Genomic DNA, 17,134 nt, shown 5'->3' with positions numbered 1-17,134 from the left:
CGGACGGATTTGTTCATATATCTTGTTGAATGTGTATTGCAGTAACATTAAATTATTTAAAAGAATCGTATTTTCCTATCATTGCCGATAAATACTCATACAAGTCATAATCAATGTTTTGGCATAGATCAGGGGACCCACATTTTTTCCTCCAAGGACTGCATACAGAAAAATAGAAAGATGCATGGGTCACTTCGAAATGTTTTGACTTTAACCTATTAAACATGGTAAAACCGATCAAGCAAGCAATAATAAACATGGTTTCGTACTATATGCGTAATATGTATAGGCATTTTTGGAAAATGCCTACTGCTAAAGTGATGAGGCAGATTGGGGGTGGTTGGTAGTGGCCTGAATCTAATTTTCTTGATAAAGCAGATTGGGGCCTGAATCTGATCTTCACTTTCTTTCAGAACCAAATCAAGCGCTATCTGTCGTAAATTGATGAGACTTGAGATTAGAATCTGATTAGTGATGAAATGTTGTCACTTTCTTATGTCTCAAGTGAAGTCATGTTACTCAAGTCCCCTCAATTATGCTACATCCTGTCCTATATCTGAAAGGGTGTTTTTTTGATATTGACATGGGATACTCATGATACACAATAGATGCACTGACAGTTCCAGTGGCTTGACTTATGACAAGGTCAGCTGGGCGATTTTGCCTGGCTCAGCACAGAAGTGCAGAGCCGCAGGACACGCCGCTCAGCTGACGGGGCTCTTTGCTTGTTTAGCGCCGCTTTTTCTCGAAGGGGCCCCGCCGGCCCGGCTATTCAGCCACACCGACCATAAATGACGGCGTGGAACAGCACGTTTAGCACCGCATTCTGAACAAAACAGCATCGACTCTGGAGCACAGCCAAAATGCCAGGAACGAAAGGTGAGCAAACGTACGATAACGTCCACAAACTCGCAGCGCATGGTCCGTGTTTTATTAACGGTAACCGTCAATGTTTTTAGGTAACAAGTCGGACAAGAAGTCAACTACCAAGGTGGGAAAATGGTTACTACTGTACATATCTGTGACATTGTCTTTTCCTCTTCTTTCTTCACCAAATTTTCTGATGTGTCCATGCTTCCGCAGCAACCTCAGAGTCCTAAAGAGCAGCCGAAGAAAGGTGATCAGAAAGGAGATGACAACAAGAAGCAAGGAGGTAAGCATTTATATGAAGCATAAGTCATTAGGGCCGCAGCTATCAAATATTTTTAGCAGTGATTATTCCATCAACTCTTCCATCGATTAATCGATAAAAATGTGATTTGCAGAATGTACGTACGTGTAAAATATTTTTTACTATCACTGTCCGTTAACAGATGATTACCAAAATTAGAATGAGGCAATATTTCTAACTGAGAGCTACTCTAGTACTTGTTTATGTGACACTTAAAACATAAAACTGTTTTCAATTCAATTTCTGGTTTGATTTGCGAATTTTCAGAAAATGTTCACCATTGTTTTGCGAAAAGTTAAAACAGATATTTAAAAATATTTTCAAGGGATTCGACACAAAGATGGAAAGAACACAAATGGCAGAATGTTGAGCGGCTGAAAAAAGAGGATTTGGAATTGTATTAGTTAAACAATGCTTCTAAAGCGGTGAATTTTTAAGTTTGTTAGGCTGTCTCTAGTGGTAAGCGAAAGAATTACTGATTTCAATCAAATTAATAATATGAGTGTGAAACCATTTTTTTTCAAGTGCCCAGTGAAGCTATCTGTCCGTGTTTCATCCCCTCGCAGGACAGCCGAAGGGAGAGAAGCAGTAACTTCCAGGCCTTTGTGAAGATGGCACTGGAGACGTTGCTGGGCTCCTGCCGTCGCAAACACGGGGGTCCTCGGAGCAGGCAGGGCTAAGCCGAGTTCACCGCCCCCGAGCCGGATTGTTGGGTGGCCTTCCAACACGACATTTGCTCATCTCGCTCTCACAGAGAAGGAAAATCAAACGGATTCCAGATGTCTCTCCCTTTCCCATCTTCTCAGCCTTTATCTGTGACCACACTGTCCACCCAACATGCTGGATCCTTGTACTCCAGTTAGAAGAAATTGCTCAGAGCAAGACCCCATTTTGTCACCCTTTCCCAACTCATCCTCAGTATGGACTGTTTAACAGTCTATACATTTTTCTTGTAAATAATTATTCAAATAAACAACTCTTTCTTACATGATTTGAATGTGACTATTGATATTTTTTATAGCAGGAACCTGCAAAATGTGACTTGGCCTCTTTCGCCAATCTGCTTTGGCTTTGGGTTCATCCATCCATTATTCAAACCGTTTTATCCTCACGAGAAATGCGGGTGGACTTTTTTCATCTTTGGAAGTTTTTCTTTTCTTTTTAAAATAAATATAGGTAGAGAAAAAACAATAGTGTTGTATTCACTATAGATCTCCAAATGGTTTTGTGGCTGCTGTTGTATGATGTAAATGGCTCTGAATGTTTAAAGTTGCCGACCCGTTCAACAAACACCACTCGACAGTGAAACGGGCTTCATGTAAAATTTTATAAAACGATTATCACAGGTGGATCCGTTCATTCACATTCACAGGGAAAAAAAAAATACTAATTGAAATGGGCTGCTGAAGTGAGCAGCAAATGCTCAATTTTCTGCAGTAGGGTTCATTTTGCCATACGCTGTGCAAGACTTGGGCAAATAAAGCCCTCACTCTCTAATATAACACTTTGCTTGCACTTACAATGCAATCATTAAATGTCACAACTACACAGAGTATGTAATAGCAGTCAGACATTTTTTCCAGGTAATCACATAGTGTAAAGTCATCGGAATTCTGTGGTTGAGGACAAACGCACAAGACAAACGGTATAATCGTCTCTACAAAAGCCTCTGTCAAAATTAATATTGACAGGAATAAATTAAGCACTATCCTGATTCCAAATGTCAATAGTAATTGCAAAATCAAAATCAAATGTCACCTCTCAAAATGCATTTTCTGGTTGAGATTCAAAATCAAAAAAGTCCCCCAAAATATAACAGACATAAATAGTAAAAATGATTATCCATCGGTTGCCGAGTGTCACGATCGTTGCCAAAGAAGATGAAGTGGGAGTTTTAAGAAAAGTGACTTTTTGTTCAAAGTGTGTTTTTAACTTGGCAGTACACCATGATACTGATGGGCACACCTCAGCAGTCTTGCACAAAATGAAACTTGCAACTAATAAAATATCGTGTTTTATTTAGTAACACTTCATCACAACTAAGGTAGAGTGCCCACAAGTTTATGACAGCTGATTAACAGCTCATAAATCACACCTGTCTCTTATTGGTTGTTTTTCCTCTGGTGTGCTGGTTAACTGCAAATCTAAATTAGAGGCCAGACAACGTTGTTGTTTACTTTTCTACAGATCATTTGACTCTTTTAACAAATATGACAAAAAGTGTTGTATTTTTTTGTTACTTCAAACTCCCCCTCTAAAATCATCTTGGGATTAGGGCAACCATTCATAACTAATGAGTAATACGCCACCACAAATGAAATAAATATTTGAACATTATTTGTGCTCTATTAATCCTTGTGAAAATTCCCCGTCTGACACATGCTCGCTTGAAAGAGATGCCAGTGACGTTGGTTTTGAATTTTTTTTCCCCATATATGCTCACTGTTCTTTACATGGGAACCGCTGAATATAAGGACATTGTACAATATCTGTTGATCATCATCAGGGAAAAGTATGATTATGAATCACTAGAGGTGATCGGAAAGCTCATATGGCGCAGCGATAACAAGTCAACCCCCAGAGAGAACAAGCCGATCCCCGCCACGGTGATCTGTATTGATTGTGACTCGCAGGGAGACATCAGTAACTGCTGTCACAACATGAGCACTCAGGAAAAAAACAAGATGGCATCCATAGAAAAAGAGAAAGGAGAGTGGTGAGGATATCAAAAGGAGTCCTCAGCAGGCTGGGATGACACATGAAGCAGACGCCAAATGGTGCCAACCTGGCGATCGATTGCTTCTTTGACAGTCACAGGGAAGAGAAGGCTTATTATTGCTGCTTCTTTTGCCCGTTCTCCAATCTAGAGAACGAGGCGGTACAATATCCAGCATCCAAATGTGATCCAGTGGCTTGTCCAGCTCAGCTCTGACCACTTCTGAATGGTGTGATGGCTTATGTCATCCTGTAGGGAGGGGGGCAATTTTATTTTTTGGCTCTCATGTCACAAATCTAGACCATACTTACAGAGAACTAACCATAAAGAATAGCTACATATGGGCCATTCCAACAAATTGGGGCTATCTCAAAATAAACTTCAATTTCTGAGCTACTCAAAATCGATATTGGGGCATTTCAGGGAACTTTGGGTTTGTTTTTTTTGTCAGTTTTAGTGTACTGAAAATTCTGATTTGAATAACACCACTAAACGTAAAAGAAGTGAATTTTTAGCACATCATTGGTAAAACATATTAACAAACAATTAAAAAAAATATTTGGATGACAGGATTGTACCAAAATTTTAACCCTCTGATTCGTAGTCGAAATTATATCAAACATAGAAATAAATAAATGGACTAGCTTTTGGCCTTCCCACGGACAGCAGAGGATCTGAATAATACATATGTAACTGATTGGGTGGGTTGGCCCATATGTATTCAAATATATTAAGCTCACCTCATCTTCTTCCATGTAGTCCACACTGGAATTGAACACTGAACCCAGATACGTCAAATGGACTATTGCCAGAGCGCTGAATGCTACGTTGATCACGTGTACCCAAAATACCTGCAGAGGTTGAGGCAACACCGTAAGTTCATGTAGGAAACATTTTGTTTGCAGGGATCCCTCTTCTCCCTTTCTGATTCTCAGGATTTGTCCAAGCAATCCTGCATAACAGCTTTTCTTTTCCCCTTCTGGGCATCCTGCCAGACACACTAACTCTAAATGATATCACTTGACAAGGCCCAGAAGACCGTTGAGTCTGCTGCATTATAACTGGTGCAGATGTAGTTTCCTCGAGAATGAAAGCACAAAACCTTCCACGTTAGTTGACGGGGAGAAGTTGATATTCTGCTTCACTTGACATTCACCTTAATCTAACCCTTTGCAAAAGATAGATCTTGCACAAATCTCTTTGTCGATGCATCATTTCTGCACACACAACTACTAATACATTCTCTGACCATAACGTTAGGTACACATCCGCAATCACTTCACAATTCAAAGCAATTGCTGTATTTAAAGAGTCTCCTTTAACTGACCCTTTGTGAGCGGTACACATTGCACAATGGTTTTATGAATGTGCCACTGCAAAGGTTTCTAATATGGGCTTACGTCATCATTTTATACCTCAATTTGAATTACTACTAGTTGTTGAACGAGCTCCATGTTTGACACTGACAATGTTTTTAGATTAGAACTTCTTATATTTAGCAGGTCTACCTGACAAAGGTTTCAAACGCTTTATTGTCACTTCCACTTGAAGTTTACTGTCAAACTAAACATCAAATATACATAGAATTACACCCTGTGTATTTTAAACAACCACATAAGGCTGCTATCTTTACGCTAATGCTAACTTGTGGAAAACGCCATAGAGTCTGCAGTATGCACCTGCAACCTGGTCATGCACAAAGGCTAAAAGGAGAAAAAGAACTGTAAAAAGTAATAAATAGTCAGCCATATCTAGCAGAGGTCCAACAGAGAGCAAACTGTTGATGCACAGTAAACAAAGAGCCGTGGAGAGAAAAGAGAAATAAAAAAAAAAAGAGACAGGTACATTACCTTTTTGTTCTGGTGGGTGCAGTTCGGCTGACATTTCTTGGACAGAACACAGCCATTGAAAATGGCCGCCAGTCTCTTTCGCAGCACTGACGCAAAAACAGAGCAGGGCCGAGGCATTAACATAAAGAGCTTGAGCGATGACAAATAAATGATTGCATCGCAGTGCACAGAAATGGAGCTTAATAGCGGCTGCAATCAGCCATTACTGCAAAGCTAAGCGTGGAAAGGAGACATTAGAGCTGAAGTGTCAAACTCATTTGAGTTCAGGGGTCACTTTTAGCCCAATTTGTTCTCAAGTGGGCAGGACCAATTTGTTTGACACCCTCAACTGACTCATCACAACAGACAAACCCAAATGGGCATGATTCCGAAAGAGGCTGCAGATGTTTTGTTGCTTGCTGTGTCATTTGTATACATACAAATACATCAAGTTGAGGCAATTATAATTGAATAATTTCAGAGACTCATTGAAGCGGTAAGTTTGTCATAATCGCTTTGGTCAAATCAAATCAGTAGTCAAAAATCCATATATAATCCAAACTACGGAGGGGACTGAAGTTTATACTGTCTCTTTTCACATCATATCAAACTATCAGACTAGTACTAGTTATCAGTGTGCCCTTTAGTGGACAAAATGTGTATGTGTACTCAATTTGTTGTGGCCAATTCAGGCCCGTGGGCCGTATGTTTGACACCCTTGTATTTGACAGACTCTCACCGTGCTCAGTGTAGGTAATGAAGCCCAGAGACAGGAGCACGGCACCTAAATGGAAACTCAACCCCTATCAGGCACAACCATAAGTCAATTAAATTCATTCAATATCAAGGAATTAATTTCTTAATCATATATGGAGGGTTAGTCTGAATGTTTTGTTACTCACGTGCAGAAGGGCACTAGCTGCGTATGTCACCATGACGGCAGAGAAAGTCCCAAGTTTGAGAGCACTTTGAAATACGTCTACGAAATAAAACTGGATGTTATTTATTTTTTATTTTTTTGGACTCGCTTACAATACGACATACAGATATACGAACGCTATATGGTGGCAGTGAACTCAACTCAGTTCACTTCACAACACAAAGCAGTTTGACAGAAGGAGGAAATCTTCAAAAAGAGACTTCAAGCTTGTTAAAAAGCAACATGACAAGAATTCTCCAAATTGACTTTCTGTCAAAATGCTGAGTCCCGTTGGAATAGTCATTCCAACCTGAGAAAAAAAAAAAACGCAGAATTTGTCTTCAAAGCATTATCCCCTACCCACGCGCTGCAAATATTTGGCTTTGGGTGATGTAAAGCTCAGATGTGTACCGAGGAGCATTCATACTGCAAACTCATTGCATACACATGTGATATACATTCACATATGAAAGAGGCCTGGGTCAATTTTGAGACAAAAAAAAATGGAATTGTACTGTCTGTGAATGCATAAAAAAGTAAGCTACAGATAAGGGCAAAAAAACGGAATTGTGAACATATGGCTATTGACTGATAAGCATAATCATCTAACAAACTGTGACTAAAATCATGAATTCATATTGCATCATTGCATATGAACATTCCAACTCACAGGTGTGAAGAAAGCGTGACATGGGCAGATTCCAAGACGTGACCACCTCCACCATCGAGCGAGGAAACTCGATATTCAGCGGCTTTGACACCGTCAGATCCCTACAAAGCAAAAGTGTCTTTTAATGCGTGGACTATACGAACCCGTGCCGGCCATTATGATGCTTTCATTTACGGACCATTTGAGGTTTTCTTTCTCCTCGGTGAAGCCGGCTCCGGCCAGAGTGGCCGTGGTCTCGCTCAAAAAAGCAACAAAATAGTTGCTGAAATGGAAAGACAGCGTGTTCTCGTAAGCCAACAACCACCTAGGGGGGGAAAAAAAAAAGATTTTTGATTTTTCTGGGCTCACTTATAAAATCTATAAAGGGTCATCCCTGTCAACTGAGACAACTTTCTTGAACTCACGCAGTTTGCATCCTACCAAAAGTGCAAATGTGGCATTTATTTAATTATTATTTATTTGGACATGGGACATTCCAGACATCACATTTGCATATTCAGTACATGGTAATCATCACATATTTAATTTTAACAAGTACTTTTTTTTTTCTAGTTAATATTGTGTCATTTGTTTTAAATATTTAAGCGTAATGTTCCAACTGTACAGTGGCTTGCAAAAGTATCAAGATTTCTTTTTAATGAATACACAATGCTATAATTTAATGTTGCTCATTATAAATCTGATTAATGTCATGCAACATGTGCTTTGTAAATGCACAATCCAACAACGTACTTACTTAGCCAGTGAACCTCTAAGCAGAAACAGAACAAACGAGAAGATTTTTAATTTTAGTAAACAGTCAAACCAAAAATAAGCATGCCGTGCTTTGAAATGATCACATTAATAAAGAAAAAAAAAAAAACTCCTTACCTTGTTTTTCTTCTCTTTTTACTATGAAAAGACCAAAAGTAAGCAGACGCATGATGATATAAAATGAGAAATCAGAGTGCAAATCCACATGTGGCCTCCATATTGCACTCACCTCCTTAGCAGCTTGTCTCCGTAGATAGGAATGAAATAGGGGAAGAGGTAGGGTGCCACGCAGTTGGAGAGAACCAAGCAGATCTGACTTTTCACCCAGCTTAAAGACACTTTGATCAACCATGAAAGGCTCTGAGGATTAAAAAAAAAAAAAAAGATAGTGAAGTGCAACTTCTCCATTTCTACTGAGTGGATATTGCAATGCACGTACCATCTTCCGTCCTTCTAAAGCCTCTTTGTAGCTATTGAAGCTGATCCACGGCCCGAAGATGACTGTTCCCACATAGTAAATGTAACCCATGAATTCGATGGGAGAAGGTACCCCGGTCAGGACGCCTCTGTCCAGATCGAAGGCCAGCGAGACGGCTTTCATGGCCACCACCATCTGTGAACCTGGAATAGCGCGGCCGATACTTGGAACGGGCCTTGAATAATCAATGCATGAAAGGATGGGCGGATGTGCTACTTACCTCTCATCTTGTGCCAGTTGGTGGTATCCATCATGTGAAGTTCTCTGCTCAAATCAAGCATAATTATTAGTTGTCGTAAAGTTTTGAGTGAATTTTAGGTTCAATTTAAAATTTCACCCATAATAGGTACGTTATATGAAAGTAGGGCTAAATGATTCTGAAAGATAATTGCGAGTCTAATATGCAATTTTTTTTTTCAGCTTCATACATATATTTTTAACAGAAACGACGAATACATGATTCCATGTTTCAATAAATAAAAATAAAAAAAATCAGATTTGTCATACTGTCCATAAATATTGGTTGATTGATATTACCATCAAGTGAATAAATCATACAGAGCAAACATGCCATTATAGTCGGGGGGTTTTCTTAGCGCTTCTTACAAAATTCTACAAAATAAGTGTGGTGTAAACATAAATGAGTCAGAAGTGAGATTACAATCATAATGCAAACAAATCTGTTGCTTTATCACTTGTCATCTGTCATAAAACAATATGTGAATATTTGAACTTCAACACAAAAATAGACACTATATAATAAAAAATAAAAAAAACAGCTTACGACCAGGCAAAATGAAGCACAGGTTGCTTTTGCGAATTGCAGCCTCTACGATTTGAAAATTGCCTTCTAAGTCAATTTTGATATGAATAGATAAGCAGGTAAGAAAATGAATGAATGAACAAATAAATGTTAAAGAGTATATCAAAGGCTAATGTTCTTACCCCAGCATCAAATAGATAAGCACAGTGATTGAGAGAAAAGTGCCTCGCATGGTCGAATGGCGACACAGGAAGAGGAAGAGGTAGCAGAGGAGGCTCAGGAGGACCACCCAGATCATGTGAAGCTCAAAGAACAGGTAGAGGACATAGAATCCTCCTGCCACTGTGGCCAGATGTTTCAAAATGGAGGGAAAGCCTTACCACAGAAAAGGAGACGAAGATGACCACCCGGGGTACGCCGGGACTGACGAGACACACAAAAAAACTCACTCAACATCCAGAGAAGGCGACACAGCAGGCAGATCAACAGCAGCTGCCACACCTGCTCGAGGCCCTGCTGGGCTGTTGGCAGCAGGCAGCCATGAGTGAGCTCCTGGAAGAACTTCTGGCGGCTGAAGGTGCCCATCGCTACCAGTCTGAAATAGCAGAGGACTGTTTAGAATATCTAACGAGCTGGACCAATGATCAACATCTCAGTTTTATCTGGGAAACTGAGACATCCATTGCTTGATCTCCGCAAGGCACGCCTCAGGATTTCAACAGTCCCACGGATTTGTAATCGATAACGGCATATATAATTGAGTGTTATCCGCGTAACACTGAAAATGAATATTATATCGACGTATTATGTCTCCAAGCGGAATCATATAAATATTAAATAGAATTGCTCCGAGTACCGATCCCTGCGGGACACCACACGTAACCTTATAGAGCTCAGAGGTCGAATTGCCATGGACCACTCGGTGCGGTTCTAATAAAATATCGAACTCTACAGTGTCAAAGGCAGCACTAAGATCGAGTAATAACAATACAGATGAAGTGTTTGAATCCATAGCTATGAGGAGATCATTCGTCACTTGAGCAAGTGCTGTCTCGGTTGAATGATTAGCTCTAAAACCAGACTGAAAAGATTCATATCGATTATTGGCGACCATGTAATCAATACTACTACTACTTTTTCAAGAAGTTTTGCTATGAATGGGAGATTTGAAACTGGCCTATAATTACTGAGACAGTCCGGGTCTAGATTTGGTAAGTAAGAGGTTTAATGATAGCGGTTTAAAAGACTGTTGGCACTATACCAGAGGAGACTGACAGATTAATTATATTTAAAACAGACGGCCCTAAAATTTGAAATAATTCTTGAAATAGTTTGGCTGGAAGCGGGTCGAGTAAACATGTTTGTTTAGCCGCATTAACCAATTGTGTAAGCCTTTCAAGGGACACGCTTTTAAAATTTCAGAGGGTTATTGCATGATCGTCCACACTGTATCAAATAAGTATTTAAGATTGTTTTTATTGAGATTAATAACTTGGGAGAAATAATTAGTTATGGCTAAGATAAGCGCATCTTTATATTTCAGAAGGCTGTCACGCCATGCCTAATGGAAAACCTCAAGTTTGGTTAAACGCCATTTGCGCTCATGCTTTCTACATCATTACTTAAGCGTACGTGTTTCATCTGTGAACCACGGAGTAGGTTTTCTACACAGTACGAATGTTATGACACAGACATGACATGTCAAAGTGGGTTACTTAAACGCATCGCTGTGCACGGAGTGCAGGGCTCGTTGAGGCTCCGCAATGCAGTGGACCGGAGGGACTAGTTGACTCACAGCTGCTCCGCGCGCGACCTCCACCGACACAACACAGCCAAGAGGACGTCCGATAAACGCCGTCACCCAAAACGTGGTGTGACAATTCTTCTCAGAAGCTGGTGAAGACCAAAGTAACCCCGACCACTCGGTGGGATTTTATATGTCGACCCCCCCCCCACGCCAACAATGTGACACCGCGCGCTCATCAGTTTGTGTTCCAAAAAAATAAGCCCACCTTTCGCCGAGCGACAGCTTTGAGCTCCTTCCTGTTTTACAGTCACTTTGCCACGCGTGTTTTTCTGTTCACTGGGTCCAAATGATGCTCAGAACTCGATGACGCGCAGCATCAGCATCAAGCCGTCCACAGAATCCACAGAAGAAGCGGCAGCCAATCGGCAAGCTAGCCTGCAAGTGATGGCCAATCAGAACAGTGAATGATGGCTGTTTCAACCAGTTACAACTCGCGCGCATGCGATCTGGCGCCTTTCGACCAATGCGGTGAAGACAGCGGATCAGCAAACGCTCATCTGTACGTGGGAGCTGTGAGAAAATACACCATTAAAATAAATTACTAACAGAATTCAATAAAAAATACAATAAAAACGTGGTTCATATAGACATATAATTATAATCCACAAGCTTTACTTTTCTCAATGAATGGGGGAAATATAAGAATTTATGATTCTACACATCTGGATATTACAACTACAATATAATTCATTTTTCCTTACCCTCACCAAGAACAATGTAAATTTTCGGTCTTGAAATATAGGTACGTTTCAAACGCCAGCACCAAACTTCATGGAGAGAGGCTGCCATCAGGTCGTATTGGTTTCCTTGCAGTGAAAGGACAGCATCAGTTGGTGGCGCTACTGTACCATTTAATTGGTTTGCCAACTGCCAGTTAACCCCACAGAGGAAAAGGAACAAGGACAAGGCATCACCAAGAGCCCTGTCGTTTTGTGCTTGCATGTTTGTCAGGTGTTTTTTAATAGTACATCGACATTATCGATTGCAATTTTGCTTATGAATAAAACATGTACAAAAACCACATTTCTGTGTTTTTGTGTGAGAATGAAGTAGCCATTTTAATAAATTTAAGTAAGCTGCCAAAACTAATTTTATGTCAAATTATTTATTATAACTAAGTAATAGTTCTTATTACCAAGGGGGTGACGACAGCTGAGCGGAATCATTTACCATGTAAGAGGTTGCAAATACTGACGAAAATGTAATTTGATTCAGTGGCTGATGACAAACTGATTTATTAGCAGTGTCGCATCACGTTAAACAACTAGCAGCATTAAAATATACTAGGAATGGATTGTGACCTTTGCCAGGCACAATCCCAAAATTCGACCTTAGTTTTGAAAAGTTTCAGTTAGAGAATAATTTGTAGATCATAAGCAATTGGTCCTTGATCTTCCGGCTCCTCATTTTGCACATCTGGAGGGAGATCTGATAAGATCTCCAGTGGCTCCTTCTTGACAACAGTGTTAGTTGGGATATCCGTTCCCTTGCTCAAAATATAGTCATAGTTTCTATGAACCTTGAAAAATGCTGAGGTGAGGCACTGTGCAGAAAACATCCGGAGTGCCGGTGGCAACTTTGGAGGTGGATATAGGGGAGCTTCCGAGGGGGCTTCAGATTTTGTATGTGACGTAGGAACGGGAATGTGAGGAGGTGGCATTTTAGAAAATAACTCCAGGGCCACGTTTGAAGCTGATGATTGGGTTTCACTGATTTGGTTAACACCGTTTCTTAGCAGGGGGATGAAAGCCCAGGCCGTTTGAAAGTCATCAAGCTGCTCCACAATCTCACCCGGTTCAACGTGGTACCCTGACTCTGTGACGGGACAATCGTCGTCGGACTCGCTCATGACTACCGGCGTAGCCACCAACGGCGCGCGCCTGTGAAGTTGACAGAACAGCACGCCGCACGTCTGGCACTTCCTGACGTCTCTCATGTGGAGCAGTTTGTGGCGCTTCAAGAGTTGGCGGTCACCGAATGTTCGATCACAAATGTTGCATGGGAAAATAGGCTCGTCTCGCGCCGCCAAAACTTCGATGGGGATCTTCTCTTGAACATCGTCACTAGGAGGAGATCTTTGTCTTTCATGCTCAAGTTTATGTCTGACCAGCTGTGTGACCGTGGAGAAGTTTTCATTGCACAGCTCACACAGATAAACGCCCGATGGAGCAACAATGTGCTTGAGGAGCACCACAGGGCTGGATTTTGAAGATTTCAACAAGGGTGACGGAGTTTTCATTTCAATGTCACTCTTGGTCTCCTCGGTTGATGCTTCTCCTGTCTGCAAAACACACAAACAAATGAAGAACCTGAATGATGGTCCTGGTTCCAGTCGATTCCTGGGTATCGATGCCCAAGCCTACTGTTGTCACTTGTATTTGGACATTGTACCATTGCGCATTGTGCGATCTGGGCGTCTTGTGAAGGTTGAATTCTAGTCATTTGGACGGAGGGCTGCTTAGTCACAGGGTCTTCATCTTTGATCAGTGCTTCCTTGGACTCATCTCTGTCGCCTTGGTTGTCTTGATGACCCCAGTGCCATTTTCCATGTCCTCTAACAATCCTTTGAAAATATTGCAAAGAAGATTACATCACATTAAAGATTAATCAGCCGATTCATTTCAAAATATATACGGGTAATGAAAAAAAAATTCCATCCACCCATCACATCACTATACCAACATTTTGTTATTGGTACAGGTACTGAAATGTATTCTGATACTTATTAATACTTTTCATGGCAACCGTTAAATGTCTGGTGATTCCACATAAAGCACACAAATGTGCCTGCTCAGGGGCTTTTTATATTTTTAACTTTTAAGTGAAATGCTATTTAACTAAAATAGAATACATTATTCTTTTCTTTCATAAAAATGAAGTGTTAATATGACTGATTGATTTTCTTTTACCAACACTTCAGCCTTCTATATTACTGTATTTTAAAATGGGTTAATAAAACGATACAGTAAGTATTTTTTTCAAGGTGTGTAGAAATTTTGCATCTGACTTAGTGTCTTCATTGAATGCATGCATGTTTTCAGACTGTAGGAAGATGCTGGACAACACAGAAAACCCATGCAAGCAGATGGAAAGGCAAAATCGAGCCTCCTTCATTCATTTATCCATTTTCTAAAACGTTTCTCCTCACTAAAATATCAGAAATTAACTTTTGATGCGTTAATATCAGTGTTACACCATTGCTTTCGTGCCCTTTTATATTGTAGGAAAACTACCATGATTCCTGTAAGTTGTCTAGATAACGCTTTAATTAATCAATCGGACAACTTTGAGGCAAAATGAGTTTTTGTGACAGTGTACATAACGCATCTGTGATGCTGTAACAAGAGTTAGCTCATGGTGTAAAGTTTAGCATGAATAAACACACGGCTTAAACGTCGCAAGTAACATTAATATGCTGGAAATATGAAATGATTCTGAGTTAAGTAGTGAGTTTCGCTTGCCTTCTGCTTTGGGTCCTGGGTCGCGGGCTGCTGTTCACGTTTGTAAACACTGAAGGCACAAAGTCGGGATTGTTCTCATCCATGGACGGTTCCCCTACAAACACACCCGCGTTCTTTAAAAATCACTTTTAAGGTGACATACAAGCAAGAAAGTCTCCATATATGAACAGTATGGAGCTTTACCTGATATGAAATGAGCGCTACAAATGCGAGCATTTTCTTTGAGCTCCTCCGCGCTGCCATTCACTTGCCGGAGTACTTTGAGCCACAAACGCCGCCGGTTGGCCTGAAACGATCGGTATTCCGTTGGTAATCTGTAGAATTTCAGTTTGCCACCGAAAGTATGCCTATTTGGGCAACCTAGTACGCAACAAGCGTACATTTTACTTGAAAAGCACTTTAGCTTCGGACGAGGAAATGTGTAGTTGAAATAGCCTGTCGGCTTCCGTTGCCGAGCAGCGCGCGTTAGCACCGGAAGTTAGCGTCAGCTAATGTTAGCTGGGAACAAGACGAATCTGACGATTAACAATCAAAATTTGCGGTGCAGTAATTCTGTTTCGATAATGTCAAAAGTATGACTATAACTCAACGTGTGTTACGATGACTAAATAATACATCCCATCTTCTTCGTTTTTGAAACTTGATGGTCCGAGGCTGAGCCAGGCCCCCTCGGATGAGTGCTCGCTTTATTTTGCCCTGCCCACATCGGCCATAATATTAGGTACACCTAAAATGAATACCGTTTGGCGCAAGTGGCGAATGTATGTAGAAGCGTTTTCGACCACTCTAAAACAAAAACCTGGTTGATATAGAAGCAAAGATATGACACTTAATAATGCTTAATTGACATATAACTACAAACACTGAAAGAAAATGGCAGAGTATATTTGGGGTAAAAAGGAAAAAAAAGTAAATGTTTGAACCAATTTTAGAGATAAATAACGTTATTAATATTTGTTACATAGGGTTAGAGTTAAGTAATTAATTCTATTATTTCATTAATAAAATATAATTCCAAATTTGATTGATCTGTTGTTGATGGAATGCCTAATTCCACCCTAGGGGGCGACAGAAGCGTAGTTGTTGAAATCAAAAAAGTAACTTGTTATTGAAAGCACTATTAAAAAAAACCAATTACATACTATGGAAAACGATGGATAAGATGCTCATAGATGAGCTTTTCTTTCATCAAAGACAATAAAATGAAACCGAAATTTCTCTATTCAGTGTCTGTATGTGACTAGTAGATGGCGCTAGTGTTCAGTGTCAACATGCTCAAAGGGTTTCTAAATACAGCAATGCATAATTTATAAATTGGACATTTTTCTCCAACGAAATCTTGCATTGGCATAATCTGTTTGTTCTTTCTTGATGACTTTCTTTCAAATATCTCTCAATAGAACTCAAAACGCAGCCAAGCCAAGTTTAGCTTTTTTTTAAATTTTAATTATTATGATTTTATGATGCCAATCTTTTGGATAAATTAAACAACAACAAATACAAATACACATGAAATTATAGTCAAATTTCGTTTGTGGTACTGTTTTTTTTTTGTCAGCACAGTTGTGGCTTTCACAAAAATATGGTATTTAATGAATTCCAGTCTGTTCAAAGCAGTTATTTGTGAACACATACCCGACCTAGAGAGCTGTAAGATGGAGATGCTGTTTTCCTCCCTCAAGGTGACACCTCCATCTGCACCCTCCCTGGTGTTGCCAATCCCCTCCTTTTTTCTCCTCTGCGAGATGGGATCTGCTGCTTCTCCGCCTCAATCCCACATGTGGTCTGCGAGTAACGCACATCAATCTCTGCTCTGGCGTGATGCAGATTGGGACGAATGAACCTGAACAAATGAAAATAAGAAACTGGCTGTATAATGTGACAATTTGCTCACTCAACTCACCCCTTCATTTAAAAAAATTTTTTTTTTACTGTTGAAGGATGCTGGTTCTATTTGACTGCGCTGAGTCTCCATCTTAAATCGACTTTTCCTCACCCCCACAAGTAATGTTATTCTGGGTGGGACAAAATAGATACGAGGGAGTGATGGAGTACATGAAAAAGTGGGGCAGCAAAATTGTAACAATGGTTCATATTGAGGTCCCGTATTGCCAGCTGTTTTATCATTCAAGGACCATGCAATATTGTGTTCTGTGAAAACATATTGAACATAGCTACTAAAAGAAAGACAAGCCTCTCTTCTTTCACTAAAATAAGTTTTTGTTTCACAGCACCTCATCATTTATTAATCAGTAGTAGAACATGGGTTGGTTTCACCAGAAATAGTGATTTCTGCCCAAAAAGCAGAGAAAGGTAGCTTGTTTTTTGCAAAGAAACAAGTTAGACACAACAGTGACTTTGAAGCTACTATGTTTTGTATTTGTGACACCTCAAACCACAAAACAACAAAATCGATACTAAAAAAGAGCTTGTGGTGTGCTGCGACAATCTCAGTACACTCTGACACATCCAAAGTAAGATGTCAGCAATAAATCGAAAAAATCTTGGGAAAATACTTGTCATTTTGTGAACTTACTTTTATACAAAAATGATATTGGGTAGCCAGG

The 17,134-nt window shown here is 40.1% G+C and overlaps 2 protein-coding genes across 5 annotated transcripts; both read right to left on the bottom strand.

The window, feature by feature from the left end:
* Window positions 1-1,017: 1,017 nt before the first annotated feature.
* LOC147062446 (protein-serine O-palmitoleoyltransferase porcupine-like) lies at window positions 1,018-9,884 on the bottom strand. 3 transcript variants are annotated; one of them, XM_085912825.1, is made up of 14 exons: window positions 9,749-9,884; window positions 9,482-9,674; window positions 8,757-8,800; window positions 8,498-8,679; window positions 8,288-8,418; window positions 8,176-8,196; window positions 8,042-8,056; window positions 7,484-7,609; window positions 7,306-7,406; window positions 6,619-6,695; window positions 6,456-6,519; window positions 5,738-5,823; window positions 4,628-4,738; window positions 2,515-4,136 (listed from the first exon to the last, which is right to left on the bottom strand). In XM_085912825.1, the coding sequence occupies exons 1-14, from the start codon at window positions 9,882-9,884 to the stop codon at window positions 4,035-4,037; spliced, it is 1,389 nt and encodes a 462-aa protein (XP_085768951.1). In that variant the 3' UTR covers window positions 2,515-4,034. The 3 variants fall into 3 exon arrangements, with proteins under 3 accessions (XP_085768942.1, XP_085768951.1, XP_085768960.1); XM_085912816.1 differs by lacking the exons at window positions 2,515-4,136; window positions 9,749-9,884 and adding an exon at window positions 1,018-1,096 and having other exon boundaries at window positions 9,482-9,615; XM_085912834.1 differs by lacking the exon at window positions 8,042-8,056.
* A 2,288-nt stretch (window positions 9,885-12,172) lies between these two features.
* Window positions 12,173-15,258, bottom strand: LOC147062445 (uncharacterized). 2 transcript variants are annotated; one of them, XM_085914626.1, is made up of 5 exons: window positions 15,158-15,221; window positions 14,751-14,853; window positions 14,568-14,661; window positions 13,498-13,669; window positions 12,173-13,387 (listed from the first exon to the last, which is right to left on the bottom strand). In XM_085914626.1, the coding sequence occupies exons 1-5, from the start codon at window positions 15,182-15,184 to the stop codon at window positions 12,458-12,460; spliced, it is 1,326 nt and encodes a 441-aa protein (XP_085770752.1). In that variant the 5' UTR covers window positions 15,185-15,221; the 3' UTR covers window positions 12,173-12,457. The 2 variants fall into 2 exon arrangements, with proteins under 2 accessions (XP_085770752.1, XP_085770744.1); XM_085914618.1 differs by having other exon boundaries at window positions 12,176-13,387; window positions 14,751-15,258.
* Window positions 15,259-17,134: the final 1,876 nt, after the last annotated feature.

This window comes from Syngnathus leptorhynchus, chromosome 1 (genome assembly GCF_054491065.1).
Source record: "Syngnathus leptorhynchus isolate UIUO chromosome 1, UIUO_Slep, whole genome shotgun sequence".
Lineage (NCBI taxonomy): Eukaryota > Metazoa > Chordata > Actinopteri > Syngnathiformes > Syngnathidae > Syngnathus > Syngnathus leptorhynchus.
This window is presented reverse-complemented; position numbering and strand designations above follow the sequence as displayed.